Source organism: Hemicordylus capensis, chromosome 2 (genome assembly GCF_027244095.1).
Source record: "Hemicordylus capensis ecotype Gifberg chromosome 2, rHemCap1.1.pri, whole genome shotgun sequence".
Lineage (NCBI taxonomy): Eukaryota > Metazoa > Chordata > Lepidosauria > Squamata > Cordylidae > Hemicordylus > Hemicordylus capensis.
Genome location: NC_069658.1, coordinates 250,265,083 through 250,284,686, shown reverse-complemented (window position 1 = coordinate 250,284,686; position 19,604 = coordinate 250,265,083). Strand labels below are relative to the sequence as shown.

The 19,604-nt window shown below is 51.9% G+C and overlaps 1 protein-coding gene across 1 annotated transcript in view; it reads left to right on the top strand.

Annotated features, from left to right (window-relative positions):
* Positions 1-10,419, top strand: part of TRIT1 (tRNA isopentenyltransferase 1) — a 19,870-nt gene extending 9,451 nt beyond the window's left edge. Inside the window, exons 5-11 of the mRNA XM_053291629.1 lie at positions 1,002-1,144; positions 1,569-1,680; positions 2,438-2,550; positions 3,292-3,369; positions 5,183-5,292; positions 5,734-5,854; positions 7,725-10,419. Coding sequence (XP_053147604.1) covers positions 1,002-1,144; positions 1,569-1,680; positions 2,438-2,550; positions 3,292-3,369; positions 5,183-5,292; positions 5,734-5,854; positions 7,725-7,882 — 835 coding nt within the window. The 3' untranslated portion in view covers positions 7,883-10,419. The remainder of the gene's footprint in view (positions 1-1,001; positions 1,145-1,568; positions 1,681-2,437; positions 2,551-3,291; positions 3,370-5,182; positions 5,293-5,733; positions 5,855-7,724) is intronic.
* Positions 10,420-19,604: the final 9,185 nt, after the last annotated feature.

Below are 19,604 nucleotides of genomic sequence, written 5' to 3'. Positions count from 1 at the left end.
AGGCTAAAACTTTCCAACAATTTAAAATTTGAAAATGTTAAAACTATTAAAACAATATATCTAATTAAAAGCCTGGGTAAACAAAGTCGTAGTCCAAAAACGGCTGGAGGGCTGAAGTTGTGCAGCCCTGGTCTAACAGCATTCCAGTATAATTCGCAGTTATTGCTGCATGGATTTCTAATATCTCAAAATGTTAAATGATGGTGTAGGCATATAACAATATTTTTGTCTCATCCGAATGATAATGTCTGTGTTAGTCCCACCCCCACTTTCTCCTTTATTTTTCAACCAATTATGTAAAACTTGCAATTTAGTCCAGGGGGTGGGTATTCAGAGGCCCCTCAGAATGTGAAGCCCTAAGCTGGAGCTTGCTTAGCTAATGCTCACATCTGGCACTGGTTTTAAGTCGTGCAAGTTCCAGAGCAAGTGGGGAGGTGGCTGTTGCTGCTGGCGTTGGAGAGCAACCTGTTGGCGTGTCACGTGGTGGTGGGTCATCCGAGCAGACTGCCCTCTGGCGAGTGATTGAGGTGCTCCTGAGCTGGCTTCCCTGTAGCAGGGATTCCCAGCTGCTGTTGACTACAGGTCCCATGATCCCCAGCCAAAAGCCATTGCAGCTGGGGATGATGGGGGTTGTAGTTAACATCTGAGAATCCCTGTCACAGGGGACCCTGGTCCTGAGCCCATGCAGACAGGGTGCAGCCCATCAGCAAGAGCGGGGCCGCGGCTTCTAGGTGGCTTTGGCTGCAGAGGCCCGACGGGATCCTTGTTGCTCCCCACGGCCACTGAATCAGCCTTGACACCAGTCCGCAGCAACGGGCAGGACCAGCCCTTCCCAAAGCGGGGAAGGAAGTGCCCCACCGCTCTCTCTGCCTCACAGGGGAGGACCTTGCTCCTGCCCGTTCCATTCCGTTCTGCTGCCCAGCATCTCGGTTCTTTCATCAGAAGGAGGCAGAGGGATGTCCTGCCCCTCCCAGCTGTCTGCCTGTCCTTCTCGCCTGCAGGAGTTTGCAAGTGTACGATGAAACGGGTGTCCCCCACAGCGAGTGGTTGCTGCTGCAGCAGCAAGAAGAAGGAGGAGGCCCGTTAGGGGGCCCCCTGAAGTACCCCAACCCTTGCATCTTATGGCTCTCTGCAGAGCAGGCAGGTAAAAAGGGGCTGGGAGGGGGTGGGGCGGAGTTGCAGCTGCAGCCAAAGCAAAATGTTGCTCCTGGCCCCAGTCCCTCCCTCGTCCCTTCTGCTCACTTTGCTTCTCCCCAGCAAGGCCCCAGCAAGGGGTGGCGGTCTTGTGCTTTGTACCTTGATGATGCCTGCTGCCTCCCTGGCAAGCGGAGAGAGGCTCAAGTGGCTGGTGGCTGCACTCCATGTTGCTGTAGCCACACCCTTAAGAAAGGGAATGAAGGGGGGTGACCAAGAGAGTCCCTTCCCCCACTCTCTGGCCCTGCCCCAGCTGGCCTGTGGGGCTGCCTGGAGCCCAGACAAGAACTGTGCCTCCATGAGCGGGCCCCTGCCTGCATCAGATACCCTCCTTGGCCCCGGCCGAGGTCTTCATTTCCTTGGGTCTCCATCAGTTCTAGAAAAGCAGCTGGACAAGCGTGTGGACGCTATGCTGGAGGCCGGGCTGCTGGCGGAGCTGCGGGACTTCCACCAGCGCTACAACCAGGAGAAGGTGGCTGAGAACTGGTAAGTGCTAGACCAGGGATTATCAGTGCTGGATCCCCAGATGTTATTGGACTTCAGCTCCCATAATCCCCAACCAAAGGCCACTGGGGCTGGGGATTATGGGAGTTGAAGTCCAATGACATCTGGGGACCCAACGCTGAGAATCCCTGTGCTAGACCACCACCAGGGGGGCTGAAGTGCATGCTGCTTCACCTGGTGGGGAGATGGGGTGGCGGCGGCAGCGAGGTGGCATCAGGGTAGGAACATAGGAAGCGACCTTCTTCTGCGTCAGACCATTGGTCCAGCTTAGCTCAGTACTGTCTGTACAGATTGGCAGTGGCTTCTCGCAGGTAGGAGTCCTATCTTGGAGATGCCAGGGAGGGGACTTGGAACCTTCTGCATACAATGCTTGGCCCCATTCCCTGAGGGGAATATCTTACAGGGCTCATATGTGGTCTCCCATTCAAATGCAAACCAGGGTGGACCCTGTGTAGCAAAGGGGAGAATTCATGTGGGGTGGAAGGCAACACCACAGAGAGGCCTGCCAGGGCCCCTTGTCTATTCTACAAGGCAGTGGCTTGCTCTGAAGGCCGCCCTCCGCCCCATGCTGGCCAAGCAGTTGAGACAGGTGTGCCATTTGCCCCTCTCCCAACACAGAGCAGCTGGCTCTGGGCCCCCACCCTTCGTGTGCAGAGGTGTTGGAATGGTTTTGTGGAGGCGGGGTCTCACTCACATGGGAAAAGCCAACGCACCCCCCTTCTTCCCCTCTTTCTTTCAGCCAGAATTACCAACATGGCATTTTCCAGTCCATTGGCTTCAAGGAGTTCCATGAATTCCTGATTTCGGAGGGCAGGTGCCCAAAGGAGAGAAGCAGCCAGCTCCTGGAGGAAGGTAGGGGCCTGCTCTCTGCATCCGGAGGGGAAGGTTCCCAGGCAGCCCACGTTTGGGTGGCCAGTTGCGTGTTTGGCTGGTGTGTGCAGCCTGGATTTCTGTCCTGAGGATGGCAAGGACTTCCACCAGTCTGCAGCTTTGCGTTAGGCTGCCATTTGGAGGAAAGGAAGGAGACCTTGAGCCAGTTACTGGCAGCATCTTCTGGCCACGGTTGTTCACAGGGTTCTTGGGAGGAAGCCGTGATAGTGGAGCAGGCTTGGAACCAGTTTGAATGTGTAGTGGAAGCATTTCCTTTGTTGCTGGGGATGTTTTTCTCCCCACACACTTTCCTGCAAACAGACTGTGCTGTTTCCTGCAGTGGAGATTTCTCCTAATAATATTTAATAATTGAACTTTATTTGTCAGCCTCCCCATAACAAATTGTTCTCTGGGTGGCTCCACACACATTTCAAAACTTCCAATAAAAACACATAAAACACGACAAGCAAATTGCAACACACACACACAAGCCTCACTGGGGAGGCTATTATTCCATAAACGGGGTGCCACCACTGAAAAAGGCCCTCTCCCTAGTAGCCACCCGCCTCACCTCATTTGGCTGGGGCACTTGGAGCAGGGCCTCAGAAGAAGATCTTAATGTCTGAGCCGGGACATATTGGGCAAGGCGCTCCCTCAGGTAACCTGGTTCCAAGCCCATTTAGCAACCTGTCAGGGTTCCTTTTTTCTCCTTGATTATTTCAGCAATTCAGGCCCTGAGGATCGTGACCAAGAGGTATGCCCGGAAACAAAACAAGTGGGTCCGGAACCGCTTCTTGAGGCGTAAGTCCCCCTCATTCCCTGACGCTCTATCCCCTTTCAGAGAGCCCAGCTTCCTGATCTTTTATTCTTGCAGTCTTGTCTTCCTCACTTCCCTGCTCCTGGGAGTTTTTGCTTCCTCTTTCCTCTCGTCTTAATTTGAACCAAAGCTTGGCAGAGCTTCACCACAGAGCTCAGTTGTGTAAAACAAGACAGATGTGCCTTTGAACATGTCCAGAGTGCCTTTCCTCAGTCCTGAGTGACGCCCACTGGCCGTGGTCCCCTCTCCAGGGCAGAGGCACCTTCCTGTGCTGTAAAGTTCCCCTGCTGGCCTGCCCGGCTGGCATCTTGCAGCCCAGGAGAATGATGGAGATAAGAATGGCCAAGTGGGGTGTGTGGGCCCTGTGGGGATTCTGGTGGAGGACAGGAAGAATGCCCCCAAAGGCCATGCCCATGAGGCTGAGTGTCAACTGTGTTGTTGCTAGCAGAATGTGCACAGCCTCCCCAAAAGGCCACCTTTGTGCAGCTGAGTCCTGTTCCTGCTGCTTCTCAGTGGCTGGCCAGAGCCGGTATAGCTTGGCTGGGACCTGCTTGCTGGCTACCCGCCCACCCATGGGGCCTAGACACAGCTGCCCTTCCAGCCCTGATGGGCTTGGGCTGGCAGCGGTGGGAGCTGGCAGGGCTTCCCTGCCCTGGCTCAGGCCTGGAGAGGAGCCACCAACTGGGCTCTGGGCACTTGTGGAAAGGCTGGGGGAGGGCTGGAGTGGGGGAGGAGCAGCCTCCTTCAGGGAGCAAAGATGTCCTGGGACCAGCGGCAGGGCCTGTTCCTGGCCGGATGCATGGCTGGGCGGCCGACAGGTGTGCTCGGGACAAGAAGCAACATGGCCCGCTTTGATGCTGGCCCTCGGAAGACTTCTTGTCCCAGCAAGCCAGCTGGGAGCAGAGCACTAGTACCAAATGGGCAGTCCCTGTGGGCTGGATCGCCCTGGACTTGCGGAATGGCTCGCGGACTGGGTGGGTGGGGAGGTGAGTCCTTGGACCTTAGGATAGGTGGAGAATTTCGGCGTGGAGAGGATGACAGTGGCTTTTAAAAGCGCAAACATCGCAATCCCGTCTGTAGGGAACACCTTGCCCTTGTGGGTTGTGTTAACCTGCAGCGTTTGCGTGCACAGGACCCTGTGGCACTGGATTGGGGTGGGACAAGCCCCCACCTCCTACTTCCAGCTGGTTCAGCTGCAGCCTTTTGCTGCCTGCCTCTCCCAGACCTTTAACAGGTGACTGCACTTATTGGGAATCCTGCCAACCCCCCACCCCCACCCATTAACAGACCTGCTGTCAGTCACATGGCTGGTTATTCCCGGAGGAGTGGGGATCAACGAGGAGTGTCCTCTGACCTTGCTGTGACTCTCTCCTGCCCTCCAGTCTGCTGATTCAACGTGTAAACCTGCATGGGGAGGGCAACTGGGGTCCAGGGCTGGCAGTCCCATCATGGCAGAGTGTCTCAGTGGGCCCTCCCTGGAGCCCCTCTTGCAGCTGGGGGAAGCCCCCAAGCACTGAGCCCACAGTAAAACTGTTAGTCCTTCAGGACCCACAAGAATCATTCTTGTGTTTGCTGCCACAGAGTACGGCAGCTGCACACACACGCGCACACACACACACCGCCCCAGACATCCTTGTGGCTGTGGCTCTCCCCTCCCTGGGAAGTGCTACTGGATCCCTCCTTGTGGCATGCAGGGCTCTCCTCCCCTCGGTTGCTTCTTGCTTCTGTGGGGTGGGAGCAGGTATGGGGAAGGGTTGCAGCCACCGCTTGACCCTCAAAGCCGCCTTTTCTCTCCAGGCCCCGGGCCAAACGTGCCCCCCGTGTATGGCTTGCCAGTGTCCGATCTCTCTCGGTGGGAAGAGGAGGTTCTGCAACCGGCTCTCCAGATCGTGAGGAGTTTCCTGCAGGTAACGGACAAAGAGGCGGCAGCAGGATAAGAACCTACAGTTGGCGGAGGAAGGGTTCACGGTGCTGGCCACGTCGGGCTTCAGGCCTCGCTGCTGCTGGCCATGTGTGCTCAGGTGGGCAGTGGGGGAGGGGGCCGGCGTACCTGCTCCACAGTCCAGGTACCTGCTCTACAGCCACCCCACCCCAGCAGCGCAGAGTCGTTGAAAGGGGGAGTTGGTGTCTCTGGAGCACATATGCAGAGTGCCCCATTCCACTGCTGCTGCTGAATTCCTGCTGCCATGCAGTCTCCACACTGGGAATGGGTGGGATGCTTTGCGAGGGATGGGTGGATGAGCACCCCATCATCATCATTCTTGAGGAGTGGAATGGAGGAGCAGAGAGCCCCCCCCCACTCTCCCCTGGCTTCTGAATGCCTCTTTCCTATCTGATTCCCTCCCAAGGGGCAGCCGCCACCAGCTGAGCCTGTGACGCTGGAGCCCGAGGAGCCGGGCGAGGGCAAGCGGACTCCACACACGTGTGAGCCCTGTGACAGAGTCATCATTGGGGACAGAGAATGGAAAGGTGAGGTTGGGAAGTTGAAAGGCAGCTTGTAAGTGTGGATGGGGTGGTTTTAGAGGGGGCCTGCTCTCCGCCCCCAAAGCTGTCCCCCCCAATAAATCGCCCTGGCTCGGGCTTTGTGATTGGTTCCCGAGAGATGCTTTATGACTCTCGGATAACAGTAGCCACTTGACAGGCTGAGTGGGGATAGAATCAGCCCTGCTGTAAGCAACCACCTGTTTTCCCCCCACCTTCCTTCCTGCCTGCTCCCCCAAACAATGCCACCCTAGCTTCTTTTGAGGTAACAAGCAGAACATTTGCTTCCTTGGGCAAAGGGTGTCAGGAAACGGCCCTGAAAAGACATGCAGCTGCTCACGGGACAGCGTTGTTTCTTATTTGTTCTCTTGAGCCCTGCCCCGTAGGAGAATCTGGTAATTTGGGGAATGAATTCCAATTCTTTCATGGAGCGGGGGAAATTCCAATTCTTTCATGGAGCAGGAAAGCCACCAGGAACTGGAATCAAAGGCGAAACCTACTTGCTTGAATCTCCCCGTCTCAACAGAGCGAATCATTCCATAAAATCAGTGCCGTATGAATAACTTTATTTCACAGGGAGGAAACTTTCTTTCACAGGCTTCTTAGACGTGTTTCTTAATTAAGCCCCAAAGTCAAAAGGCTTTAAGGAGAGCTTTTGAAACGAATCCTAGGCCTAATCCACATGTCTAGCCGAATGAGGTGGTAGAGCCACCAGATGATAGGACAGACTGTACCACTTCAGACTGCAGGAGGGAGTGGAGCTCACATTTTGCAAACAGTCCCCTATATGGAAGCAATTCAGAAAAGCACCTTGCTCAGAGTGCCCAGGAGGTTGGCTGGGGGAGACCATTTCACCCCAGCAGTTTAGGTCTCTGTGTACAGAGAACAGTGAGTGGCAGGCTCTCCGCTCCCAGCCAGCGGGGACTCTGATTTCTGTCTCCCACAGTGTGTAGTAGACCCAGCATAAACACTCTACAGAGCTCCGTTTTAGAATTCTGGGAAGTCCCACTTCAGATGTTGCATTTTTTTAGTGCTCCCCCATGCTAGCAAAAGAAATCCCTCCAGGAGTTGGTTAGTATCTCAGGGAGAAAGCATTGCCCTTTCCCTGTAGCACTTGTTTCCTCCATGCAGGGATCATTTTATGTGTGGGAGCATTAAACAAAAGACCAAAACAAAAACAAAAAACCCGACAGCCTCTGTAGTGGCTTAGTCCAGAATTTGCTACTTCAGTCTGCACCCCCATTCTGCGTAATGTGTGGACAGACCTTATCTACCCAGGCAAGAGAATGAGGTGCTAGAAGGGCTTGTACCACTTCAGAGTGCAGGGGTGGGGATGCCATTTTTTAAATGCTTCCCAATGGTGAAGAGAAAAACCCTGCAAAAAACACCTAGAACCTCAGGAAGAAATGTTCTAGCCCTGCCTTGTCCTGTGCTTGTCTTTTCCTTGCAGTTTGCAGGCTTTGTTTTTCCACAGCAGAGGCTTTTTAAAAACATGATTTCCCTCCCACCTTCAGCCTGAAGTGGTACGGCCCAATCAGCCACCTCCATCCACTCTCATTGTGCAGCAAACATAGTGTCACAACTCCACCTTCTCTGGCTAGTGCTCAGCGAAGCCACAGAACTGATAATCCATGTCACTTCTGATCATCTGTCTGCTCAGAGGGGGTTGATCAGATACATTCAGGCAGCAGATATTTCACTGTCTCTTTTTCTTCATGGAAGCTACAAAACCCATTCAGGAACCCAAAATAAATGCATGTTTATTAGAAACAGTATTATATGTATAGTCCAACTTGTGCCTTTTTTTGTTTCCGGAACAATCCTTCTGAGTGGTTCTCCGTGATATCTGTCTCCACAGCTCACCTCCGGTCCAAGTCCCACCTCTTCCACCTGAAGAAGCAGCGGCGCCTGCTGATGGCAGAACGGCCTTCCCCCGAGTGCCAGGAGGGTGGCGCTGAGACCACCGGTGGGGAGTGCAGGGAAGAGGCAGCGGCAGGGGGCTGGGACCCCTCGTGACACACAGGACCAGGCTTGCCTTTGCTAGCCAGGTGGTGGCTGGGAACTCCAGGACCTGGACTTCCTCCGGACTGGGTGAAATGACTGGAGCAGTCAGGGAGGAGGAGGAGGATTCCCTGGCCCTGGATGTCGCTCGACGCCTTTGGTCCCCAGGAGTGAGGAGCTGTTTTGTAGGTGCAAAGAAGCTAGTTGAACTGGGGGTGGGGGTGCGTCTCATAGTGCAACTCTTCTGAAGTTATTTTTATAAAGATTAAGGCTGCATTTTTACATTACAGTATAGTTGCTAAACGTGCCTCTCTTAAAAAAAAATGGGGGGCTACTACAACAAGATTCACAGGAAGAGAACATGGGAGGAAGCTGAATCCCTGCTTCTCCTTGGATTGAGGGCAGCATATGGCCTCCATCCACCACACATTGCATGGGCCCCCAGATGTTATTGGACTTCAACTCCCATAATCCCCAGCCCCAGTGGCCTTTGGTTGGGGATTATGGGAGTTAATAACATTATGGGAGTTAATAAATAAAGTCCAATAACATCTGGGGACCCAGCGTTGAGAATCCCTGGGTTAGGTTGTTCCATCACTTGGATTTTAACAGAGAAATGTCACTGGAAGATGACATTTTCTGTGTTACACAGATTGAGGAATAAACTGTGCCCCCTTGAGGAATTGGCATTAAACTGGTCTTGTGGTAGCACGCATCAGTTGTCCCCTTTGTTAAGCAGGGTTCACTCTGGTCTGCATTTGGATGGGTGACTACATGTGAGTACCTTTTTTGTTGTAAGATATTCCCCTGAAGGAACATGGCTGTAGCTCAGTAGTAGCGCATCTGCTTACCATGTAGGTGGTCCCAGGTTCACTCCCGGGCTGCATCTCCCACTCGGGCTGGGCGAGACTCCTGCCTGCAAGCTTGGAGAGCCACTACGTCGGTGTAGATAAGCCTGAGCTCAATGGACCAATGGTCTAACTCGGTATAAGGCAGCTTCCTATGTTCCCATAAGGTGAAACTGAAATACAACTGCAGTAGTCGCCTATGTGCTTGGGCAAAGGTCCCTATTTCAATCTTTGACACCTCCAGGTAGGGCTAGGGAAACCCTGTGCCCAAAACACTGGACAGCGGCTGCCAATCAGTGTACACAAGTTGGCTTCAGTAGAAGGCAGTTTCATAACTTCTGGATGGAATAGGAAGCATTTGGGACCATCTACGGAGACACCTTCTGGTGCAGAGGGTGCTCTGTGGGAGAGTGCTTTGCCATCTGTCCCCTTATACCAGATTCTTGCCTCTACCCCCCCCCCGCCCCGTCGTTTGGGGTCAGCAGCAAAACATGTCTTGCATGCAAAAGATCCCAGGTTGAATTTCTGACATTTCTAGCTAAGGAGGAAAGGAGGTTTAACAGGGCTGCTGGGGCATATTCCTCCTGGAGAAGAGTCCAAACAGGGAATTGGCCAGTGAAATGGGGCAGATTCATATGGAAGAGCACAGCCCATGCAGCAGATCCCAAATTTTAAGGGCAGGGAAAAGATGCTGGAGAGGGACTGGGCAATGCTAGATTCGATCAAAGGTTGGGCAGGCTCTAGAAAGGCAGCTCCTCATTTCCTCTCATCGCAGCAGCTCCACCCACTCCTCTCCCAGCCCCCTGAATGTGCAGTCCAAACTAGGAGCATAGAACTGGTCCAAACATACCAAACATCAGGCAGCCGCACAGTCTCACAGAGGAGCGAAAGGAAAGGAAGTCAGCACAGCAGCAGCCCAACTTTCCTCCAGGCCTCTCTAGCAACCAGAGCTCTGTAGATTTAGCTCCCCTGCCTGGAGTCTCTTGCAGAGGGAGACGAGAGCAAGGAGCAACTCCGCCTGGCAGTGAGAAAAGTATGTCAGTCCCAAAATGAGAAGTGCTGCCGCCCAGGGTCCGAGCTTGCTTCAGGGGATGCCTTGTGGCCAAGAAGAAGCCACAGGTTCTTCATTCCAGCAACAGAAAATGTAAGTGCCCTGACAAGGGTGTGTTGCCACTCACCTTTTATTCAAATCCTACTTTCTCTTCTCAGGCATGACATCATGCTGTCACTGCCTCCGCTGTAGAGTGTTGGGGACTAGGACCAGGAGACCTGAGTTCAAATCCCTGTTCAGCCATGAAACTCACTGGGTGACTCAGGGCCAGTCAGTAACTCTCTACCAAACCTACCTCACAGGGTTGTTGTGAGAATAAACAAAACCATGTACACTGTTCTGAGCTCCTTGGAGGAAGAGTGGGGTATAAATGTTAAAAAGAAAGTTTTAAAAAACCCTATCTCTCTGACCTGCTACTGCTGACATCATTCTGTATGACATGTTTTGCTGCTGACCACAAACAACAGCCAGCAGCAAAACATGTCTTGCATGCAAAAGATCCCCGGTTTAATTTCTGACATTTCTAGCTAAGGAGGTTTAACAGGGCTGTATGCTCTTTATAGAGCAATCGGCATGAGTTTCCAACCTTTTAATGTCATTTTAAAAATGTTTTGTTCATTGCAATCTTTTCCAGTAAATATCTTCTCTTTGCACCTTGTCTGAGGATCATTAGCTATTAGCAGGGCTAAGATATGCAGCCATACCTTTGATCCACCAAAGTCAGTATTTGCAGGGTCCCAAAGAGCAGTCTTTCCTAGACCTACCTTGAAGGCTTTACAGACAGCGCTTTTACCCCAATCTCCTCCAGGGGGAGAGTGTGTTCATTCACACACGAGCCAAACTTACCCCTAAGGGCTCCTAGGACCCACTCCACACACCTGGGGCTTTGTCTTGTGAATTCTGGCTTGTCCCGATGTATTTCTGGGTTTTAAAAATGCTGGTTTTAAACTACTTTTTCCGAAAATGCGGAGCAAATAGGGAGGGGCACTGCCGTATAGTCATTAGCATGAAAAGGGGGCTACTCTCTTTAGAAATGCTCTCTCCCCCACCTTTGGGGCTAGAAGGAAAACATGGAGGCATGCCATGGGAACATCAGAACAAAACCGAGAGCAGAGGGGAGGGGCTGCGTCCCTCAATGCCGAGTGCGATTCAAAGTGGCTTTGCTCAACAGCATTTACACCGCAGCAGGAAGCTGTGGGAAGGGAACTGCAAGCAACGGCAGGAGGAGGGCAGGTTTACATAGCAGAAGTTACCAAGAAATTGATTCCTTGCCCCAAAGGAGCTTCCAGTCTTATAACAAACCGCACTGGCTCACACTCTTGACACAATATGGCATCAGTCAGTATGACTAATCATAAACGTTAAGGAGGCCCCCCACACATCCTGATTTGCCCGCAACCCCACCCCACCCTCCGGACGGCTGTGCCCTAGGCTGTCCCTGGTGTTGGGGGTTCTGTCGGGTTGCTCAGGCTAGCGGGGAAAGCGGCTGTGTCGCCTTCCTCCCGCTCAGATCCGCCCTAGCCCCTCACACCCCACCTTCGGCGCCCTCCCATCCCCAACCAGCAGCAACTTCGCAAAGGCGCCCGCTGGGATGGGCGGGGGATTTCCGAAGCTGATGCTGATCCAGAGGCGCAACTATAGGGGGGGCAGGGGGGGCACGTGCCCCGGGTGCCATCTTTTCTGGTCACGTGGGGGGCGCCGCCATGACCAAAAATTTTAAATTTTTTTTAAAATTTTTTGTTAATACAAATGTTTACTGCTCAGTGCAGCAGTGCTGAAGCAGTCAAGGGAGCGCGTCGGTGCCCCCTTCCCCACGAGCGGTCCCTTCCGTGCCGCCTGCGCCCCCCCCCATTGCTTTGCTGGCGCCTGGCGGCCAGTCAGTGGCCTGGCTTGGCGGCGGCGGCGGGTGCTTGTGAGGAAAAACCTACGTATAATGTAGTATGTTGGGGGGGCGGCGGTGGGGGGCCGCCATTTCAGTGCTTGCCCCGGGCGCCGTTTTCCCTAGTTACGCCTCTGTGCTGATCCCAAAGCCCTGGCACCCGCTACTGGACCCGCCCCTGATCCTAGCCCCACAATCTGGAGGTGGGAAAGCCATAGGAATTCACCTCTTCAGCGGATCTCGGCTCTTCTCGGATTTCCGCTTTGGAGTTTGCGACGATTTCTTTCTGCTACGGTCGAGCCAAAGCTAAGCGCCAGACTTGCTATGAATCAGCTGCGAAGGGGAGCAGACTCGTCCCGGCGGCAGGATTGCTGAACCGAGCAGAGAATTCCAGCTGTCTCTGGTTTGCCTTCGAAGTCCAAGGTTTAAACGGCTCCCTTCGCTCCTGCAGTGGTAGGCACAGTAGTGCAATCCCACGACGGACACTGACGGAACAGCAGCTCGGGAAGGGATCGTGGGGACGGACTGGAACTACATCGTCGAGAAAACGAAGCATGGAGATCGACAACCTCCACCGAGGGGGCAGCAGGCAGCTTCTGGACAGGGGGCCGAGGGGGGCTAGCCTCAGTAGGGCAAGTAGTTTGATCAACTGCAAATGCATCCATTTAACAAAAGCAAAACAAAGCGGGAGGGGAGAGGTCTGCAGAGGAAGGGGAAAGAAAGGCAAACTAGCATTGCATTATTATTGGACACAATATAGCTTTCTGTTATTATTATTATTATTTATTGGTATTATTCCACTTGGCCAACGCCGATACATTGGTTGGGATTTTGTCCTTTGCTGTCATCTTGGGGTCATGTGTATCAATGACAATTCATATTAACGATCGATCCATTTATTTATTTATTTATTTATTTATTTATTTATTTATTATTACAACTTTTATACCGCCCTTCCAAAAGGCTCAGGGCGGTTTACATTAAAACACCATTAAAATCAATTAATAATTAAACAAAAATTATAAAACATAAAACAATGATTAACAATTAAAAACAATTTATTTTAAGCACATTTGTTTAACTACCCTCTGGGCGGTTTACAACAGGACAATACAAGTTAAAACAAAATAAAAATGTTTTAAACATAACCATTTGAAATTTAACACAATATTAAAACGATTAAAACTGTAAATCTAATTAAAAGCCCGGGTGAACAAATGTGTCTTAACTGCCTTTAAAAGTTGTCAGTTACCTCTACTGCCTGAAACTTTGAAAGAGCACCTGTAAATCCATATTTCCAACTGCAGCTGATGCTAGGATAGGGGTGCCTGTTGCATCAGGGTTTATTTCGTACCCTATACCACCCTTTGTCTCTCTGCCCTTAATTACAGCCACTCGGACCAATTCTCAAAAAACAACCCCCTTTTTAAAAAATGGTTGTGAGGATTCTTTTAGAAAGTGAAACTAATATATTGTTGATGCCACCTTTTGTTTCTCTTGTTGAAAGTTATTCATAAAATAAATTATGTATGAAGTTATTAAACATAATTTTTTGGAGAGGTCAAATCGCACAACAGGTCTCCTGAAAAGTTGGGTCTTCTTGAATGACCTATCACCTGCCCATTCTTACTTCAGACATAGAGGTTTAAAAGCATATCAGCACAAGAAAGGAACAATCAATTTCTTCTCGTATGATATTCCTTAAATTGGTCTCTTTGCATGAATAATGGAAAGTTGGCGTTTCCTTCTTTGATCGCACTGAAGGCAGATCTTTCACATCAGGAGAAGCAGTTGGTTAACTCCTATTCCTTTGCAGGGCGAAAGAGCTCCTTTCTAGTCTAACTGACGCTTCCTCTTTGAAGGGGATCTTTTTTTATTTCTAGTTGTGAGTACATTTCATCACAGCAGCCGATCTGTCGCTTCTCTTTTTATGGTAGATGTTTCAGTTCAGTAGATTCTCCTCCAGTTAATCCTACACCTACAGCTTGGCTCTTCTTCAGACATCTAAAATGTGGGGCGGGGCAGAGCACGTTGCCCCTCTGGTGCCCCTGAGTATGTGTATTTAGTGCAGCTACTGGTGGTGAGAGATGTGGGGGGGAGACCAGGGGCGCCCCCCTTCCCTGTATGGCTTTCTTTCCATAGCCTTCACCATGCCCCCTCCCAACCATGCTATGGGCCAGGAAGGGGTGGGAGCTAAGGGGAGCCGGCAAGTTCCCAGCCCCACCCTACCTGGAGATGCTGCCAGGGACTACTACACCTGGGCCCCTCCTCCCCGTGCAAAGGCGCTCATCCTCCACTGCCCTTCTTCGCTTCTGCCCAGAAAGCTCCCGCGCTCCTCCAAGAGGAGAGCTGTCAGAAGAGCTTGGCTCGCCGTGTCTGGCTGGAGGCTGGAAGAGATGGAAGAGCAGCGGAGGAGCAGTTGCCGCTGGGGGTCGGTTTGGGTTTTCCTTACGCCTTGAGGAAGGTGGAGCAGCGCAGCAGCCCCAGCAGTCAGTCTGCCCGAGGAAACGTGAAGGGAGGCCCCGCTTCGCCTTCTCCGACCAACCTTAGGCCGGAGGGCAGCCAACATTTCTAGCCCACCCTATACCCAAAGTTCTCTGAGTGGTTTACAATAAAACCAATATAAAACATAATTAAAATTCAACATCATGAAATCAAAAACACAGTGTCTGAGAGGTGAAGAACGACTACATCTCCAGTCAAACTTGCACTTTGGGCAGTATACAAATATGTTAAATAAAGAAAGAATAAATACTACAAGGCATAGGGCAGGGAGAGAGAACAGTCACTTACATAAAAGGAAGCCCATTGAACTGAACCATGATTCATTTACTTCTGTGCAATCCCAGAGCCCTCACTGGAGAAGTGATCACCTCCCCTCTGCCTCGTCCCCCCATTTATTTATTTATTTATTTCTCTGGAGGCACGCCGCCGCCATCCTCCCTCCTCAGGAGAAGGCCTGGCAGGAGGGAAGCAGTGAGGGCAAAGGCAGAGAGGAGAAAGCCACAAGGATCCCTGGCCCTAGTGGTGCTCTGCCAGGGGCAGGCCCATCCTTAGGGTGGGGCAACCAGAGTGAGCACCCCGGGGCCCCATGTTTGGAGAAGCCCCACGGTGGCCGCGCCATGCAGGGGCGGGGGCACATCGAGCGGTGGCCCTGCTCACCCTAACCCCCCGTGGGGCCCCTGCATCTGATGTCAGATGCGGGGGACATGGTCTGGCTCCCAAATGGGAGCTTTCCTTTAAGGCAGGGAAGAGCCTCTCCTGGCCGCGCCACAAACGCAATGCTTACTTCCCTAAGGGCTTACGCGGCCCTTTCAGGAGCTAGACTGGGGCTGGCACTGCGTTCACAGTAGAGTTGCGCTGTGAACGCAGCGGCCATTTAACTCCCGAACGGGGGCTGCACTGTCCCCTCTCGGGAGCTAAACCAGCACCCCCGCATCTGAACGTCAGATGCAGGGTGTGTGTTGGGGCCGCGAGGTGCGGCCCCTGATGGGCAGTGGCCTGTGTTCTTTGAACCAATTTGCCCAATGGTGGCTCCGCCCCGGTGAGCAACCTGCTCCACTCGCCTGCCTCGGCTTCCAGCAGCACAGTAGCCGGGACAGCCACTGCCATGTGTGCAGAGGGGAGTAGTGGTGGCCAGTGAGAGGTGAAGGGCCTGCTCCGTGCAGCGAAGCTGCCTATGTGCTCACCTTGGCTTGGGGGGGGGAGCAGCGGCAGCCAGTGAGCGGCGAGCAGCCTGATCCTCTCAGCGAAGCTGCCGTGCACCCACCTCGGCCCTGGTGGGGGGGAAGTGGCAGCAGTGGCCAGTGAGCGGCAAGCAGCCTGCTCCACTCAGTGAGGCTGCCCGCATGCCTACCTCGGCTCTGGGCGGGAGCGGCGGCAGCCAGCAAGCAGCCTGCTCTGCTTGATGAGGCTGCCCATGCATGTGCCTTGGTTTGGGTGGGGGGAGCTGAGGGGCTGTTGGCCGCCACCGCCATGGAAGAGAATGCTCACCCAGGCGCGCCAGTTCCTCTCTTCTCCCTTCCAGGCTCAGTACACAATTTCCTTTTGCTCCCCCATTTCAATTAAAAAAAATAAAATCACACACATTCCACAACTCGATTGACTCAAATGGAGCAGGAGGGGGTGGGCAGATAAATATGTTTCAAGGAGAATATGGACTCTTCTGCCTGGAAATTACGTTTCAGGGGATGGAAAATATGAATGGCCACCAGCTTACAACGAAGCATTAAACAGCCCTTTACGTTCGTTTTTGAAACCATTGCACTATTTCGTCACACTTTGCAACACATTAACCGTTGCCAATCTCATAGCCTGGTGTTTTCATACCAATAAGATGCCAACTTTAGCAGCATGAATAGGAATGTGTCTAGCGCCACCTTGGGGATGAGAATTATTGTGGCAGAAGCTTTCACGGAGTACAGCCTGCATAGTTAGTGTTGTCCCTGATCTGGTAGAGTCTCAAGGGCATTTGTGTGCAGCACATGCATTCATACAGAGCGAGCGAGAGTTTGTTGGTGCTACGGAATCGAACAGCAGCCCCTCTAGAATTTGTCAGTCTGAGGTTTGGTCAGGTGATCCAAAGAGTTAACACAAAAGAGCTCTGACTCCTAGAGAGGGCGCCACCAGAATTGAGAAAAGGACATGTAAACAGGGAGGGAAGGAGGAGGACCCCCTTCCTTCCTCGACATGGGATGTTAGGTAGGCGGGTGGGTCGGGAGGAGGCGGATCCTTGGCTATTCCTGGTGATGAGACGCTGGAGTTACACATTCTCAAGCAACTGTGACTGAAAGAGCTCAAAGGCTGGGAAAGTTCAAGCAAAGACGGGGAGACCTGAATGCAGGGAAAAGAGCAAAATAGGATGGGGCCAGCTCAGTGATAGCACAACTGCTTTGCATGCAGAAGGTCTCAGGTTCAATCCCTGGCATCTCCAGGTAGGGCTGGGCAAGACTCCCGTCTGGAACCGTGCCACAGGTCAGGGTAGACAAGCTAGATGGACCAGTGATCTGAGTGGGTATAAGGCAGCTTCCTATGTAACTGCAGGCTGGAGGGAAGAGGCAAGGGAAGATTGCAAGGAGTGAGCGACACCCGCCTTTGTGCAGGTCAGGGGGGTTGTTTGTCCATTTGGTGCCTTCCACCATGCAGCAACATTGGCGATGCCTTGCAGCTCGCGACTAACTCAGATGGACACTTATTTTCTTATGGCTGTCTTGACCTGCATGTATGTATATACGTATGTATGTAACCTCCCGCCTCGGGAACGTGATCTTTAACATATCTGCATGCTAAACGAACCATGCCAGCACAGTGGCTGACCACGCCAGGAACTCCTGCTGACAACACCCCTGGAGGACCCCCTGACCTGGAGAAGACCCTCCACCATCAAGGACCCACGCCCAGAGGCTGCAATTGGCAGAAGAAGACTGGCACGGCCCTGCCGGCCACACACAAGGTGAGGTTGGGATCAGACCCTCCCTTGGACCTTTTGGACATTCCTCTCACTGAACCCTTTTAACCGGACTCTACCCAAACCCCTAGGAACTTGCGTACAGTGCTATATTCTCTCTACCATTGCAACCACACATTCGTTAGTACGTGGCCGTGTTTTATCGGGAAATTCTATTCACTGTTGCTTTTGTAAACCATATGTTAAACATTCTCTAATAAAATTTGGCAACATTGCTCACTAGCAGAACACAAGACTTTTGTGGAGGGAGGAGAGCTGGTCTTGTGGTAGCAAGCATGAACTGTCCCCTTTGCTAAGCAGGGTCCACCCTGGTTTGTTTGTTTGTTTATTAGATTTATTACAGAGCCAGCATAGTGTAGTGGTTAGAGTGCTGGACTAGGACCGGGGAGACCTGAGTTCAAATCCCCATTCAGCCATAAAACTAGCTGGGTGACTCTGGGCCAGTCACTTCTCTTTAAGCCTAACCTGCTTCACAGGGTTGTTGTGAAAGAGAAACTCAAGTATGTAGTACACCGCTCTGGGCTCCTTGGAGGAAGAGCGGGATATAAATGTTAAAATAATAATAATAATAATAATAATAATAATAATAATATATACTGCCCTTCCGATACAGCTCAGGGTGGTTCACAACATGAGAAAAACAATTAAAAACAAATTAACAATTAAAATCAAACTATTAAAACACAATAAAACCAATAAAACAGCTACAAGCCCTGAAAATCAGGGCAACAATTTAAAACAGTTTAAAACAATTACTCATTTAAAACTCTGGAAGGCCAGGCCAAATAAGTACGTTTTAAGGGCTCTCTTGAAGGACAGCAATGATCTCAGATTACGAATTTCTGCCGGGAGTGCATTCCATAGCCCAAGAGCAGCTACAGAGAAGGCCCGCCTCTGCGTCACCACCAGACGAACTGGTGGCAACTGGAGACAGACCTCCTCAGATGACCTTAACGTGCGGTGGGGATCATGTAAAAGAAGGCGCTCTCTTAGATAACATGGACCTAAGCCGTTCAGGGCTTTAAAGGTAATAACCAGCACTTTGTATTTTGCCCAGAAACATATCGGCAGCCAGTGTAGCTGTTTCAAAACAGGCATAATATGGTCTCTCCGAGTTGCCCCAGAGACCAGTCTGGCTGCCGCATTCTGAACTAACTGAAGTACAAAGTACAAAGGCAGCCCCATGTAGAGCGCATTGCAGTAGTCAAGCCGGGAGGTTGCATTTGAATGGGAGACTGCATGTGAGCACTGTGAGATATGAGGAGTCTGATCTGGGAAGAGCAGAAGGATCCAAGATAGGACTGGGAGCAACCCCTGCCTGCAAACCTGGAGAAGCCGCTGCCAGTCTGGGCAGACAAGACTGAGTTAGATGGACCGATGGTCTGACTCGGTAGAAGGCAGCTTGCTATGTTTTCATGAAGAAGATGAATGCAGATGCAACCCATGGCAGCTTCACTTTAAGGATCTCAGGTAGCAGCACTGGAAATATTCCTTTCCTGAGACCCTGGAGAAGCTGCCACCCGTCAGACTAAGTAATGCTGGCTCAGCATAAGGCTGGCTTCTATGGTTGGGTACCTGCACTGCATGCACAGGTTGTAAAGGTCCATCTCCTACACCTCCAGTTCACCATGCCTGACTGGTAAAGGCCTGAGGAGAGCTGGTCTTGTGGTAGCAAACATGACTTGTTCCCTTAGCTAAGCAGGGTCTGCCCTGGTTGCATATGAATGGGAGACGTGATGTGTGAGCACTGCAAGATATTCCTCTCAGAGGATGAAGCCGCTCTGGGAAGAGCAGAAGGTTTCAAGTTCCCTCCCTGGCTTCTCCAAGATAGGGCTGAGAGAGATTCCTGCCTGCAACCTTGGAGAAGCCGCTGCCAGTCTGTGAAGACAATACTGAGCTAGATAGACCAAGGGTCTGACTCAGTATATGGCAGCTTCCTATGTTCCTATGAGAAACCTTGGAGAGAGCTCCTTCCAGTGAGATGCAAGGGCTAGATAAGAACTTAAGAAGAGCCCTGCTGGATCAGGCCCAAGGAGGCCCATCTAGTCCAGCACCCTGTTTTGCACAGTGGCCCACCAGATGCCGCTGGAAGCCACAGACAGGAGTTGAGGGCGTGCCCTCTCTCCTGCTGTTACTCCCCCGCAACTGGTACTCAGAGGCATCCTGCCTTTGAGGCTGGAGGTGGCCCACAGCCCTCCGACTAGTAGCCATTGATAGACCTCTCCTCCATGAAGTCATCCAAACCCCTCTTAAAGCCATCCAGGTTGTTGGCTGTCACCACATCCTGTGGCAGAGAGTTCCACAAGTGGATCACACGTTGTGTGAAAAAGTACTTCCGTTTGTTGGTCCTAGACCTCCTGGCAATCAATTTCATGGAGTGACCCCTGGTTCTAGTGTTGTGTGAGAGGGAAAAGAATCTCTCTCTCTCCACTTTCTCCACTCCATGCATGATTTTATAGACCTCTATCATATCTCCCTGCAGTCATCTTTTT